We start from the raw sequence: 18,220 nt of genomic DNA on the forward strand, positions 1-18,220 counted from the left end.
GGGGGAACAGCTTAGTATCAGGCTGCTCCTCGCCCTGATGAAGTGAACTGCAAGGTTCACGAAACGTTGGCATTCCAAGAATGGATCTGAACACGGAGATTAAATAAAGTTTTTTAATTGCAATATTGATATATTATACTTTCCGTTTTACTATCGATTTTTCGGGACATCTCATATTAGGAGCACAATTTTTTCATTTTGCGTTTTGCTCACTTTTTACATTAATTTAATTAAAAAAAAAATGGAATTTGAATTAAATTTTAGGTAACGTCATCTTAAAGCTTATTAAATTCCTTTCAAAATGATCTATCATTTTTTTTTATTCTGCTTATAGACTTCTAGCATTTACCCAAAATGAATTCGATATCTCATAATAGGGACCTTTCCTCTATGTATTTAATACATATTTACAATGAAAGGTGCTGTGCGGGTAAGTTTTATAAAAAAATGTTTTAGATAAAAGTTGTAGAGTTTAAAAAGACCTAGCCACTGGCTTCATCAGTTTGACTTTGGGTGGCGTCGCCAAGGCAGGGCAAAGTCAACTCGGATTTTTTAAGTGAGATCCATTTTTATAGTCCTTGTTGAGCACTATTCCTTTTCAAAGCACTATAATTTTATCCATTTTAGGTCCGCCCTTTCGAAGTTATTGAGCATTTTATGGTGATATGTCAGCGACTGTAAGCGAATCCAACACGAAAACTGTTCATTTTTTTGCTCTAAAACTTATGTTTTGTTTAGCAGGTCATAAGCTATAACATATGAGAAAACCGATGAAAATTTGATTTCACCGGGACCCAATTTCAAATAGGATTAGTGCGGGGTCGTTTCAAAAATATTACTTTTTATTAAAATAACTTTTGATTCAGATAGTCAACTGTCTCTAATTTTTTTTATTACTTTTAAATGCAATTTAAATTAATCTGAAATATTTAGAAATAGAATAATCTGTAATTTTTTCAAGTAATTTTTAACATATTGCATTTGTACAATTACAACCTCCTTAAGCGCTTCAATTTGTGCTTTTTATATTGCAATGCTTAATTATTATATGTAAATCTATTAACATTACGTCGAAGAGGGCCCAAATTAGGGCTCTGAAACGTTTAACATTCATTATTATCATTAATATATATAATTATCACACACTATCATCTTATTGCTTACATTGGTTTTTATTTTTATTATTTTTATGATTGATAAGGCTTATTATCTTACACCTATTATATTCAAATAACTACCGATTTTGACTGTTAATAATTTTTTAAGAAATAACGAGCAACGGCTGAAACCTGTTAGAGGTCACTCAGGGTCATAACCTTGACAATATATGTCAAGGTCAAAGTCATTAGGGTGGGGTTCTCTTTTCGGTATAATTACCCTAATGTTGTCCTTAATTTAGACAAGGTTTAGTTCGAGGTGAAATCGAAATTATTCATCCGATATTGAAATGGCTTTTGATGCATACCGATGTAGTTCAGAAAAGAGTGTATTTGTCACAGTTTCTCGTCAAGGTAAGATATCAAAGCTTCTTTACAACATGATGTATGTTTCAAGACAGCAAACGATATTCTATCGACACCATTTTATATTCATTTCATGTTGGAACGTTCAGACTTTGTAAGATATTCATAGGATGTACACTTTGTTGACATATCTGCTCTGGTGAAAAAATTTTGTTGAAACTTTGTTGAAATTGACATTTTAGCGAAAATGCCGAAAATTTATTGAAATTTCGCTGAAATTTGAATTAAACTTCGCTGAAAATGATTTTTTTCAGCAAAAATGCTGAAAAAACGCTGAAATTAAATTGAAATTGCTGTTTTGTATGAAAATTTTATATTTTTTAAAAAATATATTGAATATTTCTTTACATTTCGCTAAAAATGTTGCAAAATTATTACTCGAAAATTAGTCTTTCTACGTTTATTTTTTACATAAATGGTTTTAATATGCATGAGAAGACGATACGGTATATTAAATATTATGTTCTCAATATTAAATATTTTGCTCTCATTAGTACATTCATTTAACACTTATTATTTTTTCTATGCGTATTAGTTCTTTCTTTTTCACAACATCTTTGATCAAATCTGTTACTATACATTTATTAGTATTATAGGTGTTCGTGGATCGTCGAAGGAGCAGTTCTTGTACGATCGTAAAGGTTAAACCTCGGGTTAAGCACGTTATGTTAGGGTAGAGCTCAGGAGGGATGATTGCAGCACCATGAAATTAATTGTAGAATTCAAGGGGAATATTTTTTATCATAATTTTGTCATATATATGTTCTCAGGAATATTATGCTAATCATATATTTTATACACATGTATTAATACTGTTACGTCCTGGTTCGCGTTTTGTTCGCGGTCACGAGACGCGATATGTTTTGGCGGAGCGCGAGCGCGGAGCGAGGCGCGCGGGGCGAAGCCTTGGCTTCTGCTGACTTTATTTTGACGAGTTTTTGCTCTCGGCTGCTGTCACCAGTACCTTCGTTATCGGCACAAAATCGATGTAATTTATAAGTATCTTAGGTTTATGATTTAAATTGCGCGTTCTCGCTTCCTTCGTGTACCTTATATGGAAAGAAAAAGATAAATGGAGAGTTTAGAGGAATCGTCAGATTTTTAGGTCCTCGGCGTATGTTGAGATAACTTGATCTCCCGCATGAGCGTATCATCACTTAATTCGCTCTATCCACGCTCTCCTTTTCCTTTATATGAGAAGGTACAGGAAGGGGTAATGATATAATTACTATGTGATAAGGTTTTACTATGCTTATATTTACTTTACAAGATTGGTTCGCGATTATTCTAGGTTCGGTCCTTTTACTCGAAATGAGTTGTGGTCGGGTGGGTTTCCTCACGGGGGCCACGTATGAGGGCGATGCCCTAGGAAGGTGTTTTCCCACGGACTGCGCCGTTGGGGCGTCCTTAGTGGACCGCGGTGGAGACGCGGGTCTAGCGGAATCTCTGGTATCCGGCCCCGTGGACCATTGGATTTCGGCGACGGCTTTGGTCCCCCAATAGGCCGCGGGATCGAACTCCCGGAGACGTGAAGTGACTTCTTTAAGTTTCGAAGGTGGACGCGCCATCCTCCTCTTTTTTCTCTGGTTTCGTTTTAGGTATCTACGAATTCGCGAGTGTATTAGTAAAGAGGGGGTGTGGAAGCTTCGATGCCGTGGAAGGCGCACGTTTGAGTTCCACAGGAAGTTTCCAGATCTATCGACGCTCAATTAAAAGCGTGTACGTCAAAATTGGAGAAAGGGAGTGGCTTCTCGACGCCTGGGGAGGCGCACGTTAAAGCCGGAATTTCTTACTGGTGGAAAGATGGAGATTTGCTTGCGCTCAACGTAAGCGTTTGGTAGTCTTACCGTAGCAAGAGGATTCGGAAAAATGAGGATGATGAGTCTGTAAACGCTTCGCTTATATATTATTGTTTTGCGACCCCTCGCGGTAAAGGGGGTGTTTCTTCCTTTGTTTAGTCGCAAACCTTCTAGAATGTTCTAGAATGTTCGGGAATATTATATAACGATAATTTTGTAATTACGCTTTCGATCGCCCAATTTTCTTTAATTTGGATGCGATATTCTGTTCTAGGAATCGCGGTGCTAGTTTTGATGTGCTTGGTCGTCGCTTTTCGTAGCTTGTCGCGGTAAAACTTGCATTTGTCTTGGTGATCTTCCTCGTATTGCAGGATGTTTTTACGATGGTTAGATGCGTTTCGCATTGCATTTGGATGCGTTTTGGGTGTGACATGCGATTTTGTCTGTTGCTCGCGAGGCGGTTTTTTGCATTTGCGATAATCTTAGCATTATTTATTAAGTTTTCCGTTATCTATCTGATGGCGATGTTATTTGCGCGAGGAAATGCATTTCTCTAGTAGTTCTTTTGTTTGGTAGTTGGCGCAGGCGTAGTGCGCGCTGCGTTCGGTCGCAACGGTTTTGGTGGCGCGGCCTATAGTTCTACCTAATTGTAGTTAACGCGTATTATGTTCTCGTGCTATACTCCGTGCCTCGCGCTTCGCTTGTGAAGGACGGGGCGCTATGTTGTAGGTGCACCGGACGTTACAAATACCTATTTTAGCAAACTGGATTAATTAACTTTATTTTTTGAAATTTCAGCAAAATTCGCTGAAATTTTACTGAAAAGTGTTACAAAACGGAGAACAATTTCAGTGAAATTTTAATAAAATTTCAATGAAACTTTAGCGAAATTTTTCCACTAGGATAGAATATTTTAAAATGAACATGTTTACCCATAGCACCACTGTCACAAGATAGATATGATGGAATATATTTCTCATAACTAAAAAAACCATAATGTAAAATTGAGTTTTAAGGGGATGCTGGAGTGACCAAATTATCGGGACTTTGCAGATCGATATTTATTGAACAGAATTAAAAATCCTTTTACAGGATTAAAGTAGACGCAAAATTTGGTGGTGCTGCAATAGATTTTATACTAAAATCGAAAAAAAGTTACCTACTATAGTAAATTTCGCGAATTAAATTAAATTCTAATTTCGATGCTCAATCAGGCATCATACCATATTTCAAAGATATTAATATGCTGAAAAACTATAATTAAACTTATTGCGAAAAATATTAGTATCGTACGGAATACAAGAGATCCGGGTTCGACTCTCAGCCGAGGTAATATTTTTCGCAATAAGTTTAATTATAGTTTTTCAGCATATTAATATCTTTGAAATATGGTATGATGCCTGATTGAGCATCGAAATTAGAATTTAATTTAATTCGCGAAATTTACTATAGTGGTTTAATTGTGTTTAGTCCGGAAATATTTCGGTGCACAGTTCGTTAGACTACAATTGTGGTATATATGTCAAGTACATATATATCATATTTAGTGATTCAAGATTGAATTATTTAAAAGCATTTTAAGATCTAGCTTCGACCGTATAGGGCTCTTATTTATCGGTTGTGTTTCTCACATACACGCGGGGTCTGAAAAAATGATATTATTAAAAACTTACATTTTTTCAACTTGTAGAGCTGTTACTTAATGTAGATGTTTCCTTAATATAAAAGTTTTATAACTCGTATAGATTAGAGACCCTTTAATCCAGGCCTGTCCAATTTGAGCTCCTGAGCCAAAACGAAAAGCCATTGACGCAAAGAAATTCAATGTGAGTAAGCTTTTAGGCACTGTACAATGATAAGCGTCACTCAGATGCGTATCAACACTTTATAGTCCTCGAAATCTCATACATATTGAATTTTTTTGCATCTATGGTTTAACGTTTTGGCTCCGGAATTTAAATTGAACAGGTCTGCTTTAATCAAAGACTGGCCATAAGGATTTCGTTAAAGGAGAAGGGTCAATAAGATGGGTTTTTGAGTCCATCACCGATTAGTCTCAAAGTGTGTCATTTTATTCTTCTGTCCAAGGCTCATAACGCTCTGAAATGGTTTTTTTTTCAAAAATGATTTGATCCGGAAAAAATAACCATTTTTTAATTTCTATTTTACATGGGTTTTTGTACTTTAGAGCAAATCAAGATGCGTTTCATATTCTAAATACTGCTCGCGCAAGATCAAACTTCCCTAAAAACTGCACATATATATGCACTATAACATATGTTAGAGCCATTATTTTCCGTGAGGTACTTGACCTTCAAAAAGAGGCTCATTTTTTAGAATTTCTTTTACGCTTGTGATCCTAGAGAATATAATCCTGTTTTTTAGTGAATTTATTTCAAAAAACAGGAAAAAAGGTAAAAGTCAATTAAAATTTGTAAAATAAAAAACAAAAGACTGTCACCTGTAGTGAACTGCGCCTGCGCTGCATTCAATTATTTTTGTGTTTATTCTCGACGATCTCAGCGATTCTATTTATTCTTGTTCCACAGTTCGAGCTGTGTAAAGCTTTCCTTATTCTTGAAATAAAATATTTTCGCGGTTTCTCAGATATTTATGAGCGGTTCGACATTGTTTCATTAAGTTACTTCTGATTTTACTATTTGCTAGTATTTGCTACTTCTTAATCATAAAGCTACACTTCTGTTTGATTATTCTTATTTTCACTAGTTCTATTTACTAATATCAAATTGCTTTTTGATTTTCTATTTTTGTTTCTCAATAATTATTTTTATTATCTTTCTTAGGAAAAACTCCTGATGTAACATATTTTTCTTTCAATTTACGTTTAATTACTATTCAGTATGCCGAAACAATTGTGTCCGTGTTGCAGGAAATATTTAAAACCAAAAAGTCAATCTGACAAAGATTCAAAATGAACGAGCATTAAACATTTTTAAAGCTATCAATAGCTTATTAACAATTGATTCAAAGATATGCGATACTCGTCGACATTTTTCTGTTAAAAAGCGTCGAATAGCAGATGCAAAAACAAGAGTTCATCTGATGACTTATCAAACATTTCAGAGCCAAGTAAGGCTCAATCTTTTCAATCTTTTCAATCTAGATCCTTCCAGTGAAAATGATACTTCACAAGATGATTCTACTAAACAAATTAAACTTCAATAAAAAGATGTATGATTTCACAATCGAAGTGCATCGTCTGTAATGACAGGAATAATCGCGTCAGACTTAAAGCCCGCTCTGCATTAAAAGCTGTCACGCCTTTTCCTGCGTTAAATGGAGTGCGCGCGGGAGCGCACTCGGGAAACGGCGGATCAGTCGGGACGGAGGGAAGGTGGAGACCCTCGCATGGGAAAATACACCTCACGCGGTCGAGCGAGAATCGTGAGTCGCGACAAAGTCGAGCACCAGAGGTGCTTCAACGCGACGTAAGTTTCGCGAACGCGAACCACGCTATAGAGTCACAAAATTCCAAGACTACTAAATATCGCGAAAACCGAGAGCAAATTCTCGTTCGCGTGAGGGCTGGCTAGCTCTATCTAACGGCAGAGGAGCGGAGTAAGGGCCGGTCTGCAGGAGGATGAACGGGATATTCCAGTATAGGGGGCGAGTAACACAATATATAAATCATCAATATGTAAGCCACCAATATGTAAATCATAAGCGCGTTTACTATATCGAGACAAAAGAAAACACACAAAAAACAATGAAATAAGGAAGGAAAGGCTGTCGATAGACAGAGAAAAATATTAATAAAGAAGAGTAATGATAGCTGCGCTGTAGAATCGATTAAGACATGAAATCGGAGAGTCACGATAGTTACAGACAGAACGATAGTTTAGTGAACAAATTAAACAAGCAAATTCGATGTCATGATCTGCATGCACACTCATTCACGCCGCCGAATCGAACATTCCATTGCGAGACTCGACAGAAAATTTCTAAGCGTAAGGCTTTTTCTCGGACGGCGCATACACACGCCGGTAAATACGCATGGTATCGCAATCGGTGAATCTCATGCAAGTGCGAAGACACTACTATCCATTCAAAGATTCCCATACGCAAACGCGATACGCTAGTTTAATACGCCGAGGACAAACATACAACTACGATATTATGTACCAACAACAAACGTAACATACGTTTCGCGCATCAAAGCACACATAAACCAATAGCACGCACGCGGAAAGTACTCGCGACACGTCGAGCTCACGCTCGAAATATCCAACGCGATAGCTCTTTCGATTCGTCAAGGCCGCGATCTCCAGGAGGCTCGTTTCCGTGACTCAACTCTGTCCCCGATAGTCCCGTGCACGCGTGCTTGGGAATCTCTCACGGTTGGCGCCGGCCACGCTGTATCTTTTACACCAAAAATGCGCCTTATGGCGGACGCCGCATCAACACTAAATTCGCGTGCCGACGACAGAACGCGAGAGTGACTCTCTGCCACGTTGCATGCGACTTTACACTATTATACGATCGGAAAGGGCAATCTCACCGATATCCTTGTACTCCAATTGTTCTCGATGTTGGGATTTTTCGCTTGCTGAAATTTTTGCTGCGCCGGGACGTCTACTTGGTTAGGCGGCTCGAAACGGAAGAGGACGAGTAGAATCGTGATCGATGTGCGATCAATTCGCGAGCTCCTCCCCCTCCTCTCCCCCCAGGGGTGCGCAGTCGCGACCAATAGCGGGCTAGCGGCCCTTGCGGCGAAATGCTACGGGGCGCCTTACGGCCCCGAGGATTTTCTGGGCGGACCTTTCCTGCTGGCCGCCTCCGGTCGCCCGCGCCGATGTTGTGGCCGGGCCTACCGACCCTCGCGTCGACTCCTGTGGCTCGCCGGTCGTTAGGTGACTTGCTGTGGTGTTAGAGATCCTCTCTTGCTCGTCATGCGTCCCTTGCGCTATCCTAGGGCTCGGGCGCCGTTAAATTCTTGAACAGCAGTGGTCGTCGCTTCCTTCCGCTGGCCGGAAGCGCTCGCCGGCTTCGCTCCATTCGTCTCCGGCCCGCGGTAGCTCCTGGGATCTCCCGTGATTATCTTCTCCCCCGCTGCTTTCGTTCGGCGAGGCTCCCGTAATTTTTACATAAAAGAAAATCGCTGGGGATTAGAAAAATAATCTAACGCTAATACACGGCCCCCTGGAGATTTCACTCGCTCACTAGTCCCGGCTCAGGTTAGGCGCGAATCCGCGCTTTGTGACGGCGAAGGGTCGCTGCGAAGCTGCAGCGAAATTGCAACGTCACAAGGCATACATCAATATTGGTGTTTTGATACCTCCAAGAGAGAGATGCTGTGCTTGCCATTTAGATGATGATAGTTCTTTCAAGAAAGAAGCTTTGGAATCTATAATAAAAGCTACTTCTGATTTCAGTTACATGATAGAAGAATCGATTTCTCAGCTTTTGAATGGTCTACGTAAGGAAACAGGAAAAAAGGATTAGATTTTGATGATCCCTCCGAGCTTGATGATAAAGATTATCATAGACTCATTGGATTGATGAAAGAGCAATTTATTGTTGTTGCGCAGTGCTTGTCAGATGAAGTATAGTCCACAAAAGGTCGTTCTGCGCGTGTTTGCTTAGCATTATTGCTAACCAAACTACATACAGGTCTTTCCAATGCTAACCAAGGGTTCTATCAGCTCTTTTTGGGTTGTAAAAACGAAGGGTCATCCGAGGAATTATAACTGCAAGAACAGTTTTTATGTCTTCCTTTGTTCAACGTTATCTTGGTAATGACCATGTAACTCCCACGTCAATCATTAACGACCATACCACATCAATAGCAAAAACACTGTTTACAAATGGAGAAGATGCATGTACGAGGGTCGTCTGAAAAGTTTTGAGCCTCATCATGAAGATAGCGTTACTCGTCAAAGCCATTCTGATATTATAATCGTGATACTTACGAAAGATATCTGTGACAATTGTGGCCACTTTGGACGTTCAGTTCTTGTGACAATCATTTGTGTCATTTTGCAAAAATGGAAAAAATTGAATATCGTGCTATAATTAAATTCTTGCATTTGAAAGGCAATACGTTTACGCAAATTAAAGCCGAGTTGGACGCTGTTTACGGGGACTCTGCCCCATCATTTGCCACCGTGAAAAGATGGGTAGTTGAATTTAAACGTGGTCGTACCAGCTTAGCTGATGATGAACGTTCGGGACGGCCAACAACTGCGACCACCACCGATAACATCGAAGAAATTCATCAAATGATAATGGACAACCGTCGAATTAAGGTTAGGGAGATAGCAGAGGCTGTTGGCATATCAAAAGAACGTGTTTGTCATATATTGACTGAAGAATTAGGCATGCGTAAGTTAACCGCGCGTTGGGTGCCGCGCTTGCTCACTCTGGATCAAAACGCATTCGAATGAACATTTCTAAGGCTCTGTTGGAGCGGTTTAAGCGAAACGAGTCGGATTTTTTGCGTCGATTAATAACGGTTGATGAAACTTGGGTCCACCACTTCACTCCTGAAACGAAAGAACAATCAAAACAATGGACTGCGAAGGGTGAACCTGTTCCGAAGAAAGCGAAGACGGTTTTATCGGCGGGAAAGGTGATGACGACTGTTTTTTGGGACAGTCATGGAATTGTGTTGATCGACTATCTTGAAAAAGGTAAAACAATAACAGGGACGTACTGGCATCATTGGTTGACAAGCTGAAGGCAAAAATTGAGAAAAAACGACCGCATTTGAAAAAGAAGAAAGTGCTGTTGCATCAAGATAACGCACCGTCTCACACTTCGGCGGTCGCTACGGCAAAAATTCACGAATTGCGGTTCGAATTAATTGACCATCCACCGTATTCATCAGATCTGGCCCCCAGCGGCTTTTTTCTGTTTCCTAGGCTCAAGGTTTGACTCGGAGGACAGAAATTTTCATCGAACGAGGAGGTCATCGCATCCGTAGACGCCTATTTTGTAAAGCAAGACGCTCAGTATTATTTGAATGGATTAAAGGGGTGGGAGCATGGCTGGAAAAAATGTATCGACTTTAAAGGAGACTATGTGGAAAAATAAAATTGAATTTGACCGAAAAATTACTTGTTTCTATGTACTTGGTTACCATTAAACACTGCCGATCGCGGTTTTCGGGATTCCCTTGGTCTCTTAGAAGATCTTGAGTTTATTTCTAAAATGCCTCATTTTTTTCAAAAGGGATCACAGCATTCCACAAACGAAGGAATGAATCAAGGTTTGTTACGAAAGTCTGGGAGATCGAAGCAGTCAATGGATTAATAAAAATGTGGAAAGCTTTACGTGACGCTTTTCCAAACAATCAAATTCCGTACATCGGGAATTACGTTAAAATAGTCTGCGCACTTTGTAATGCTTTCCGACCTCCCAGAACTCACGAAAATTCCGATGATCATTTGGTCGCCGAAGGAATGTTAGAGCTGGCTTCGCAACCTAACAAACTTCAGGAACATCCTGAAAAAGAAAAATGGTAAAAAAAAATTCGTCATGGCTTCGTATAACAGAAAAGTCTTTATCTGATTTCCCTAGGTTGACTCTTGATGAGTTGAGATACATCACTCTTGGAGTCAGTTAAAGCAAGCTAAGTTGTACACTGAAGAACACTTTTCGGATGATGGATTGTACTCTCTTCTTGTTCATAAACAAGAAAAAAATATTCTGAGAGTACAAATTCATTTCCGTCACACATCAAAAGCGCTTGATACTGTCAATGCAAAAGTGGTGCAAGAGTGGTTGGATGTTGCACTTACATCGCCAGTGTTTTGTGGTACATGGATTACTCTAGATATCTGAACATTTACAATCATGTCACCTTGATGATGCATCGTGTTGATTGGAGGAAGAAGCAGAAAAGGAAATGGAAATATCCTCTGCGGATGACACATCTAGTTCTGATGGGTGAAACTTCTGTGTGTTTAGAATAATGATTTTTCAATGAACTGTACTTTAATTTCAGTAATTCTGACAGTACATGATCTAATATAATAATTCTCCCATAAAAAATTATTTTGACATTTTGTCTACACTGGCCGGATCATTTCAAAATCTTGTTTTCACTGGCCAGATGATTTTGAGATCTTGCCTTCACTGCCCGGATCATTTCGATATCTTACCTTCACTGCATAGGCGCCGACTTGCGAGAAATATTAGGGGGGAACACAACAATATCCACTTTTTTGCTACTGATAGAAATAAATCGCTGAAATAACTAAAATCTATCAAATTAGTAAAAATTTTAACGATTTATTTTCATCAAGAGCATCACAAAGAGAATGGATAATGTTGTGTAGTTGACATCCACTCTTTCAGAAGATTACTGTAGTGCACAAGGTATTCTGCGGTTACAGGAAAAAGGCACTCATGTCTTCTCTCAGGTTTCTCTTTGGTACGTGTATATGTGCACGTACACTAGGGGTTCCTTCCAAGAGCATGTTCGGATTCCAACCTGGGTGCTCCCCAGGTGTTATGTCATCCTTGTTATTTAATAAACGTCAAACAAGGATGAAATGACATCCGAGGAACACTCTAATGGAAATCAAAACACGCCTCAACAAGAGATTCACAATCAGTAGGGGAGACCGGGGTCATTAGGCTATAGGGGTAAGTAGATTAATCGAAGCTACGTTGCAAACAAATAGCGCGAGACTCGCGTAAACGTGTCTGAGCACGCAGCAGTGACTGCCGCTCAGTCTGTTGTGATATCGCGAGGCAGACGCATCTTTCAAAAAAGTTACGCTACAATTTAAAAAAATCGAACACGTAAGTAAATATTTTCATTCTTAAAGTTTTTGTTTTACAATTGTGTATAATTGTCTGAGATATTTGATTTCCATTTATATAGTAAGTGTAGTTCTTACTTAATAAAGTCCAACAGGTTTTTTTTGTTTATCTGTCTTTGTTATTGTATACTGTTAATGTTTTTAAAAAATGAACGGATGGGACTAGTAGGCTAACCATAACACGGGGCTATATGACTAATTTAGTGACGATTCTGATAGTACCTACTCTCAAACTTCTTGGAATGAAATCTCACTCTAAAAGAATGAAAATACAGTCAATTTTGAAAAAGAGTGAAAATATACCAATTTCTTGAAAAAGAATGGCAATATTTCATTCTTTTAAAGAGATTTACCTCAGTGGTAAATGTTATAAGTTTAGTTCCCTCGCGTCCAATCTCGATAAAACTAGGCTCTTTCGACGTGTTTTTGCACAAAAAGAACGAATTTAGCAAAAAGAAGCATTGTTCTGCCTTGCAAATTGAAATATTAATCGGTAAAGTTTGTTAGGTTAGGAAATCTGTCATTCGCTACGTCCTGGTAAAAACGTCGATAGCATGTTTTGAATATGAAATTTGGTTCGTAAATTCACTAATTTGAATCAGATCTTATAGGACTCTTGTACAAATCTTATAAAATCTGATAAAATATACGATAGGAATCATATCAATCGTGATGCTCGCGAGGTCAACAATAGAAATGATATAAACTTATAGAAAACGACACAAATTGATAGAAATCCTATCGTTCTCAATCGTTCTCTACCAACTTTTTTTACCAAGGTGATCTCACTCTATTCCATAAGTAACTGTATGTATTTTCACTCTCATTGAGATTTCACTTAAAAGAATTTAGAGAGTATTCTTTTTTATTTTTTAAATCCATCTATAATGCAATAATTTTTGTAGTTTTAATAAATTTTAATAATAAAAATACGCAATAAAATATCATAATTAAATTACATGTATAAGAATTCATGCATGAATATGTATAAATATTCATAAACATATATAATTATGTATGAAGTATGTCCATATATGTTCATATATCCTTCTTTTTTTTGTAAAATTATTTTTAAAGGTAATAGAATACAATCATATATGTTTGTGTATATTTATACATATTCATGTATGAAAAATTTTTTACCGAACAGTATTATGAAATACTAAGATATTAATTTAATTACAGCAAATCATGAGGACGTACAAGCGAAAGACAGATAAAGGAAATATTCTGAAGGACATTATGGAATTTGCATGTAAAGAAGTAATTTTAGAAGGAAAAAGCATTCGTTCTTCAGGATTGAAATATAATATTCCATATAAAACCTTGCATCGATATGTTACAAAATTAAAAGCTACAGGAGAAGATTCCAGTCAAGTATCGAATATTCAATTAACTCATGTAGGTTATATCAAAAGTCGTCAAATTTTGAATGATACGGAAGAAATTGCTTTAGTGGAATATGTTAAAAAAGCAGCAGATATTTATTATGGTTTAACACCCAGAGAAGTAAGAAAATTGGCTTATCAATTTGCAATAAAAAATGGAAGTAAAGTGCCAGCTTCTTGGAATGAAAACAAAATGGCAGGTGAAGATTGGTTCTCATCTTTTCTGAAACGCAATAACAGTTTATCAATAAGATCACCACAAGCCACAAGTCTTTCTAGAGCAACATCATTTAATAAACATAATGTTAATTTGTTCTTCACAAATTTGAAAACAGTCTATAATCGTTTAAGAATGGAGCCATCTGACATCTGGAATATGGATGAGACAGGGATTACTACTGTTCACACTCCTAATCGTGTAGTTGCACGTCGTGGGATAAAGCAACTAGGGAAGATGACTTCAGCTGAAAGAGGGACTCTCATTACCGTTGCAGTTGCAGTTTCAGCTATAGGAAATATGGTCCCACCATTTTTTATATTTCCAAGAGTCAATTACAAAGATCATTTTATACAAGGAGGCCCTCTTGGATCTGAAGGCGATGCCAATCCATCAGGTTGGATGAAAGAAGAAAATTTCATAAAATATTGTAAACATTTTGTTCGTCATGTTAGACCATCTAAAGAGAGGCCTGTTCTTCTTTTACTTGATAATCATGAATCTCACCTTTCTATTGAGGCGCTTGATTATTTCAAACAGAATGGAGTTACAGTTTTATCGTTCCCTCCTCATTGCAGTCATAAGTTGCAACCTCTAGATAGATCTGTATATGGACCTTTGAAAAAATATGTCAATACAGCATGCGACAACTGGCTAGCTAGTAATCCAGGAAAAACTTTATCTATTTATCACATTCCAGAAATAGTAAAAACTGCATTACCTCTGGCGACAACTTCAACAAATATTCAGGCAGGTTTCCGCGTTTCAGGAATATCTCCTCTAAATGAAAATATATTTCCTGAAAGTGAATTCTTAGGATCTTATGTGACCGATAGAGAAGATATTTCTACTATTATCAACGCTGCGAACGATAAATTTCTTTCTGTCCAGGAAAATATCGATCTTTCAGCTAACGAGGAAAATATGGATTTTTCAGTTTCCGAGAAAAATATCGATTTTTCAGCTATCAAAGAAAATATCGATCTTTCAGCTATCAAAGAAAATATTGATCTTTCAGCTAACGAGGAAAATATGGATTTTTCAGTTTCCGAGAAAAATATCGATTTTTCAGCTATCAAAGAAAATATCGATTTTTCAGCTATCAAGGAAAATATCGATCTTTCAGCTGCTCAGGAAAATGTCGATCTTTCAGCTGCCCAGGAAAATGTCGATCTTTCAGCTACCCAGGAAAATTTATATCTTTCATCTGTCAAGGAAAATGTCAACCCATCTTCGATGTCTAGCTTAATAGTCACACTTCAGGATATAAGACCTCTGCCAAAAGCGGGACGGCGTCAAGAAAAAAGAAGAAATACTCGTAAACGTACTAGTGCAATATATACAGACTCACCAGAAAAAGATGCACTCATGAAACAGAAGCTCGATAATCTAAGAAAGAAAAGTAGAATCAACAAGAAAGGAAAAGAAATCGAACAAAAAAGCAAGACAACAAGAAAAGGAAAAAGTAAGGCAAATCCAAATAAAGGAAAATATCCTTTGGTTGAAAAAGTTACAAGGAAAATTTTGAATAAACTAAATTCTTCATCCTCGAATGAGATAGATGATGAAATGTGTCTCGTTTGCACAGAAAGTTATTTAAAAAGTATTCCAGGAGAAGAGTGGATACAGTGCACGAAATGTAACATGTGGGCACATTCTAAATGCATAAAGGGTAACTTATCATATTATATTTGTTACAACTGCAATTCGGATGACGATTCGGATTAGATAAATTACTTATCTAATAACAAGGTACAAAGTTATAAACATTTTTTATTTTATGAATATGTTTGTGTTCTCAAAATACATTTTTATAAAAGTTTTATAAATATGTTTGTGTTTAAAATACATTTTATTAAAAGTTTCGTTATTATGTAATTAAGATGTACCTTAAAATATACATTAATTTTCATTTTAATAGTGTTAGTCAAATTACCCCATACCATTAATCATCTTACCCCGTTCCTGGGGCTAATTGAACCAGATGGAATGCATTTAAAAAATGAATTTTTTTTATATTAGTTATCAGTTTCCCCTTATTATTAAAATATTATTAGATAGCCAAATGTATGTAGTAACTGGTGTAGAATTCATTTTTTCGATAAGTCTCTTAATTTCATCTGTAAAAATTCGAAACTGAAAAATGAGTCTACTATCCCCGGTCTCCCCTACAACATAATAATCATCTCATCCTTGTTTAACATTGGCGAGCAACAAGAATATAATGATACACTGTGTCACACCGTGTCATTACATCATTTCTTGTTGGAAGGCACCCTAGGACAGCAAACGACGTGCCAGCGCGAGTATCACCACTTTTAATTCGCCGTGTCAACGTTATGTATAACATATGTCATGTGGCTGATGTTTTCTCACAGTTTTGATCGCAGAAATTATTTGCAATTGTTAAAACACCGTTTGTTAAAAACCAAAAGGTAAAAATTATTGAGGGAGCATTGCCCCCCTCCCCAATAAAATTATTGAAGGGGCAAAATGTGGTCTGCCCTCCCGTAGTCGACGCCTATGCTTCACTGGATGGAGCATTTCGAGATCTTGCCTTCACTGCCCGGATAATTTCGAGATCTTGCTTTCACTAGCCGGATCATTTCGAGATCTTGCCTTCATTAGCCGAATAATTTCGAAATCTTGTTTTTGAGATCTTGTCTTCAAGGATATATGAGTTTGGTGTGTATGGGTTTGAGGTTTAGGGATTGAAGGTTCAAGTAACTTGATTTGGTTGGTTTATTGTTCATGGTTGTGGTTCTACGTAGATAAGAATTTATAATCTACGTTATTTTATTTGCGATGTGAATTGTGTGATTTTGGACCTTCTTACTACATATAGTATATCTCATAAATATGACGAGATACGAATTTTTAGGAAAAGGATTCTGTTTTAGCACGTCAGAAGATGTACGAGTATGTATGTATGTATGTAGGAAGCCATTGGTCTTCCTTCCGGAATAAAATACTTTTTTTATTTTGTGGTACTGTATTATTATTTATGTTATCCTAGAATTTTACTTGTTCCTAAAAACATGTTTCTTTGATTCATTTTTTTTGTAATTCCTATGTTGAAAGTTCCTAAAAACTGTAGAAAAAAAATCATCCCTAGAAAATCCAGAAATATTTTGGAATCGTATGAGATCCATATAGAAAATCTGTCCAAAATCACACGTAGTCTTATTGGTCATTATTTATTTACTTTTTTCAAGAATTCTGCTCGTTCTCGAAAACATATTTTTCATTAAGTTCGTTTGATTTATTTTTTATACAGTTTTTATTATAAAAGAGACTGTCCCCGAAAAATCTCAAAATATCTTGAAATTGCGTATGAATTATATTGAAGACCTATCATACCTATTCTTCATTGATCAATATTTTTTCCTGTATTTTTACTACTATTTGTAATACTGAATCGTCTGTATTTCAAGATATAAGACTCTATTTTGAGTCTCATCTGATACGCTCTTGAGATGAGATTTGAGAAACGACTATAAATACGGCATACTTTGAGACTGATCGGTGATGGGTCCAAAAACCCATCTTATTGACCTTTCTCCTTTCTCGCTTGGAAAAATTTGACGAAATCCTTATGGCCAGTCTCTGATTAAATCTCTAGTATGGACCAAACGAAAGTGCAGCACCAAACATATTACGTGCACAACAGCACAATCAATACTGACAAGGGAAGTTTCACAACTGTCCGGAACCGATTTGATTCTCCATGAAATATGTTGTTAAACACGAAAATCTAAGAGACACGTATTTTTTATACGTGCCCTAACTTATATTTAAGCGGTGAGACACCCCTGAAGAAAAACGATATTTTTCTTTTGAGGCGAATATCGTCGGAAGTATAAAAGATAGAAAAAAATTTTTTGAACAAAAGTTGTACGGTTTCAAGAGTACTTTAATATTGTGAAGAAAAAAAATATTAAAAAAATTTTTTGTTAACACAGTAGGATAGTAAGGCCAATTCTAATCCACTATGTGTTAGTACGTATACGTATATGCGGTGTGTGTGTGTGTGTGTGTGTGTGTGTGTGTGAGGGAGTCAGGGAGGGGATGACGGAGAGGGGGGCATCATCGAAGGGAAGGGAGTTCGTTCCTTCTCTCTCCAACCTATTATCTTCTCTCTCCCACCCGTTGTAGGATGCAGTTCTCTCTGTCCCACCCGTTGCGGCCCTATTATTCGCGCTCTCTCATCCTCCCGTTGTATTCTCTCTTACGTTTTCTTTTCTTCTTTCGTACACGATTTTATTAAATAGATATTTATGAAACATGACTTAACAATTATAATAATATTTTTTATTAATGTAATTAAAAATGCGTTTTCTTATCATCTAGTTTAATACTCACTGAATCATACTACTACTACTAAACATTATTAACTAATTCTTAACTATAAGGAAAGGAAAGGAAAGGAAAGGAAAATAATCATTTTGAAGACTGTATAATATGTTTAATACATACATTTATTTTTCATATAACGCAGCGTGTA

At 37.0% G+C, this 18,220-nt stretch overlaps 2 protein-coding genes across 2 annotated transcripts in view; both read left to right on the plus strand.

Annotated features, from left to right (window-relative positions):
• Positions 1-18,220, plus strand: part of LOC108724991 (intraflagellar transport protein 81 homolog) — a 110,092-nt gene that overhangs the window by 19,110 nt on the left and 72,762 nt on the right. Inside the window, exon 3 of the mRNA XM_018451736.1 lies at positions 1,400-1,511. Coding sequence (XP_018307238.1) covers positions 1,400-1,511 — 112 coding nt within the window. The remainder of the gene's footprint in view (positions 1-1,399; positions 1,512-18,220) is intronic.
• On the plus strand, positions 11,908-14,079 carry LOC108724995 (uncharacterized). The gene is made up of 3 exons (XM_018451741.1): positions 11,908-12,091; positions 13,297-13,699; positions 13,851-14,079. The coding sequence occupies exons 2-3, from the start codon at positions 13,303-13,305 to the stop codon at positions 13,919-13,921; spliced, it is 468 nt and encodes a 155-aa protein (XP_018307243.1). The 5' UTR covers positions 11,908-12,091; positions 13,297-13,302; the 3' UTR covers positions 13,922-14,079.

The sequence above is a fragment of the Mycetomoellerius zeteki genome, unplaced genomic scaffold, assembly GCF_001594055.1.
Source record: "Mycetomoellerius zeteki isolate Tzet28-1 unplaced genomic scaffold, Tzet1.0 scaffold32, whole genome shotgun sequence".
In the NCBI taxonomy this organism is placed as follows: Eukaryota; Metazoa; Arthropoda; class Insecta; order Hymenoptera; family Formicidae; genus Mycetomoellerius; species Mycetomoellerius zeteki.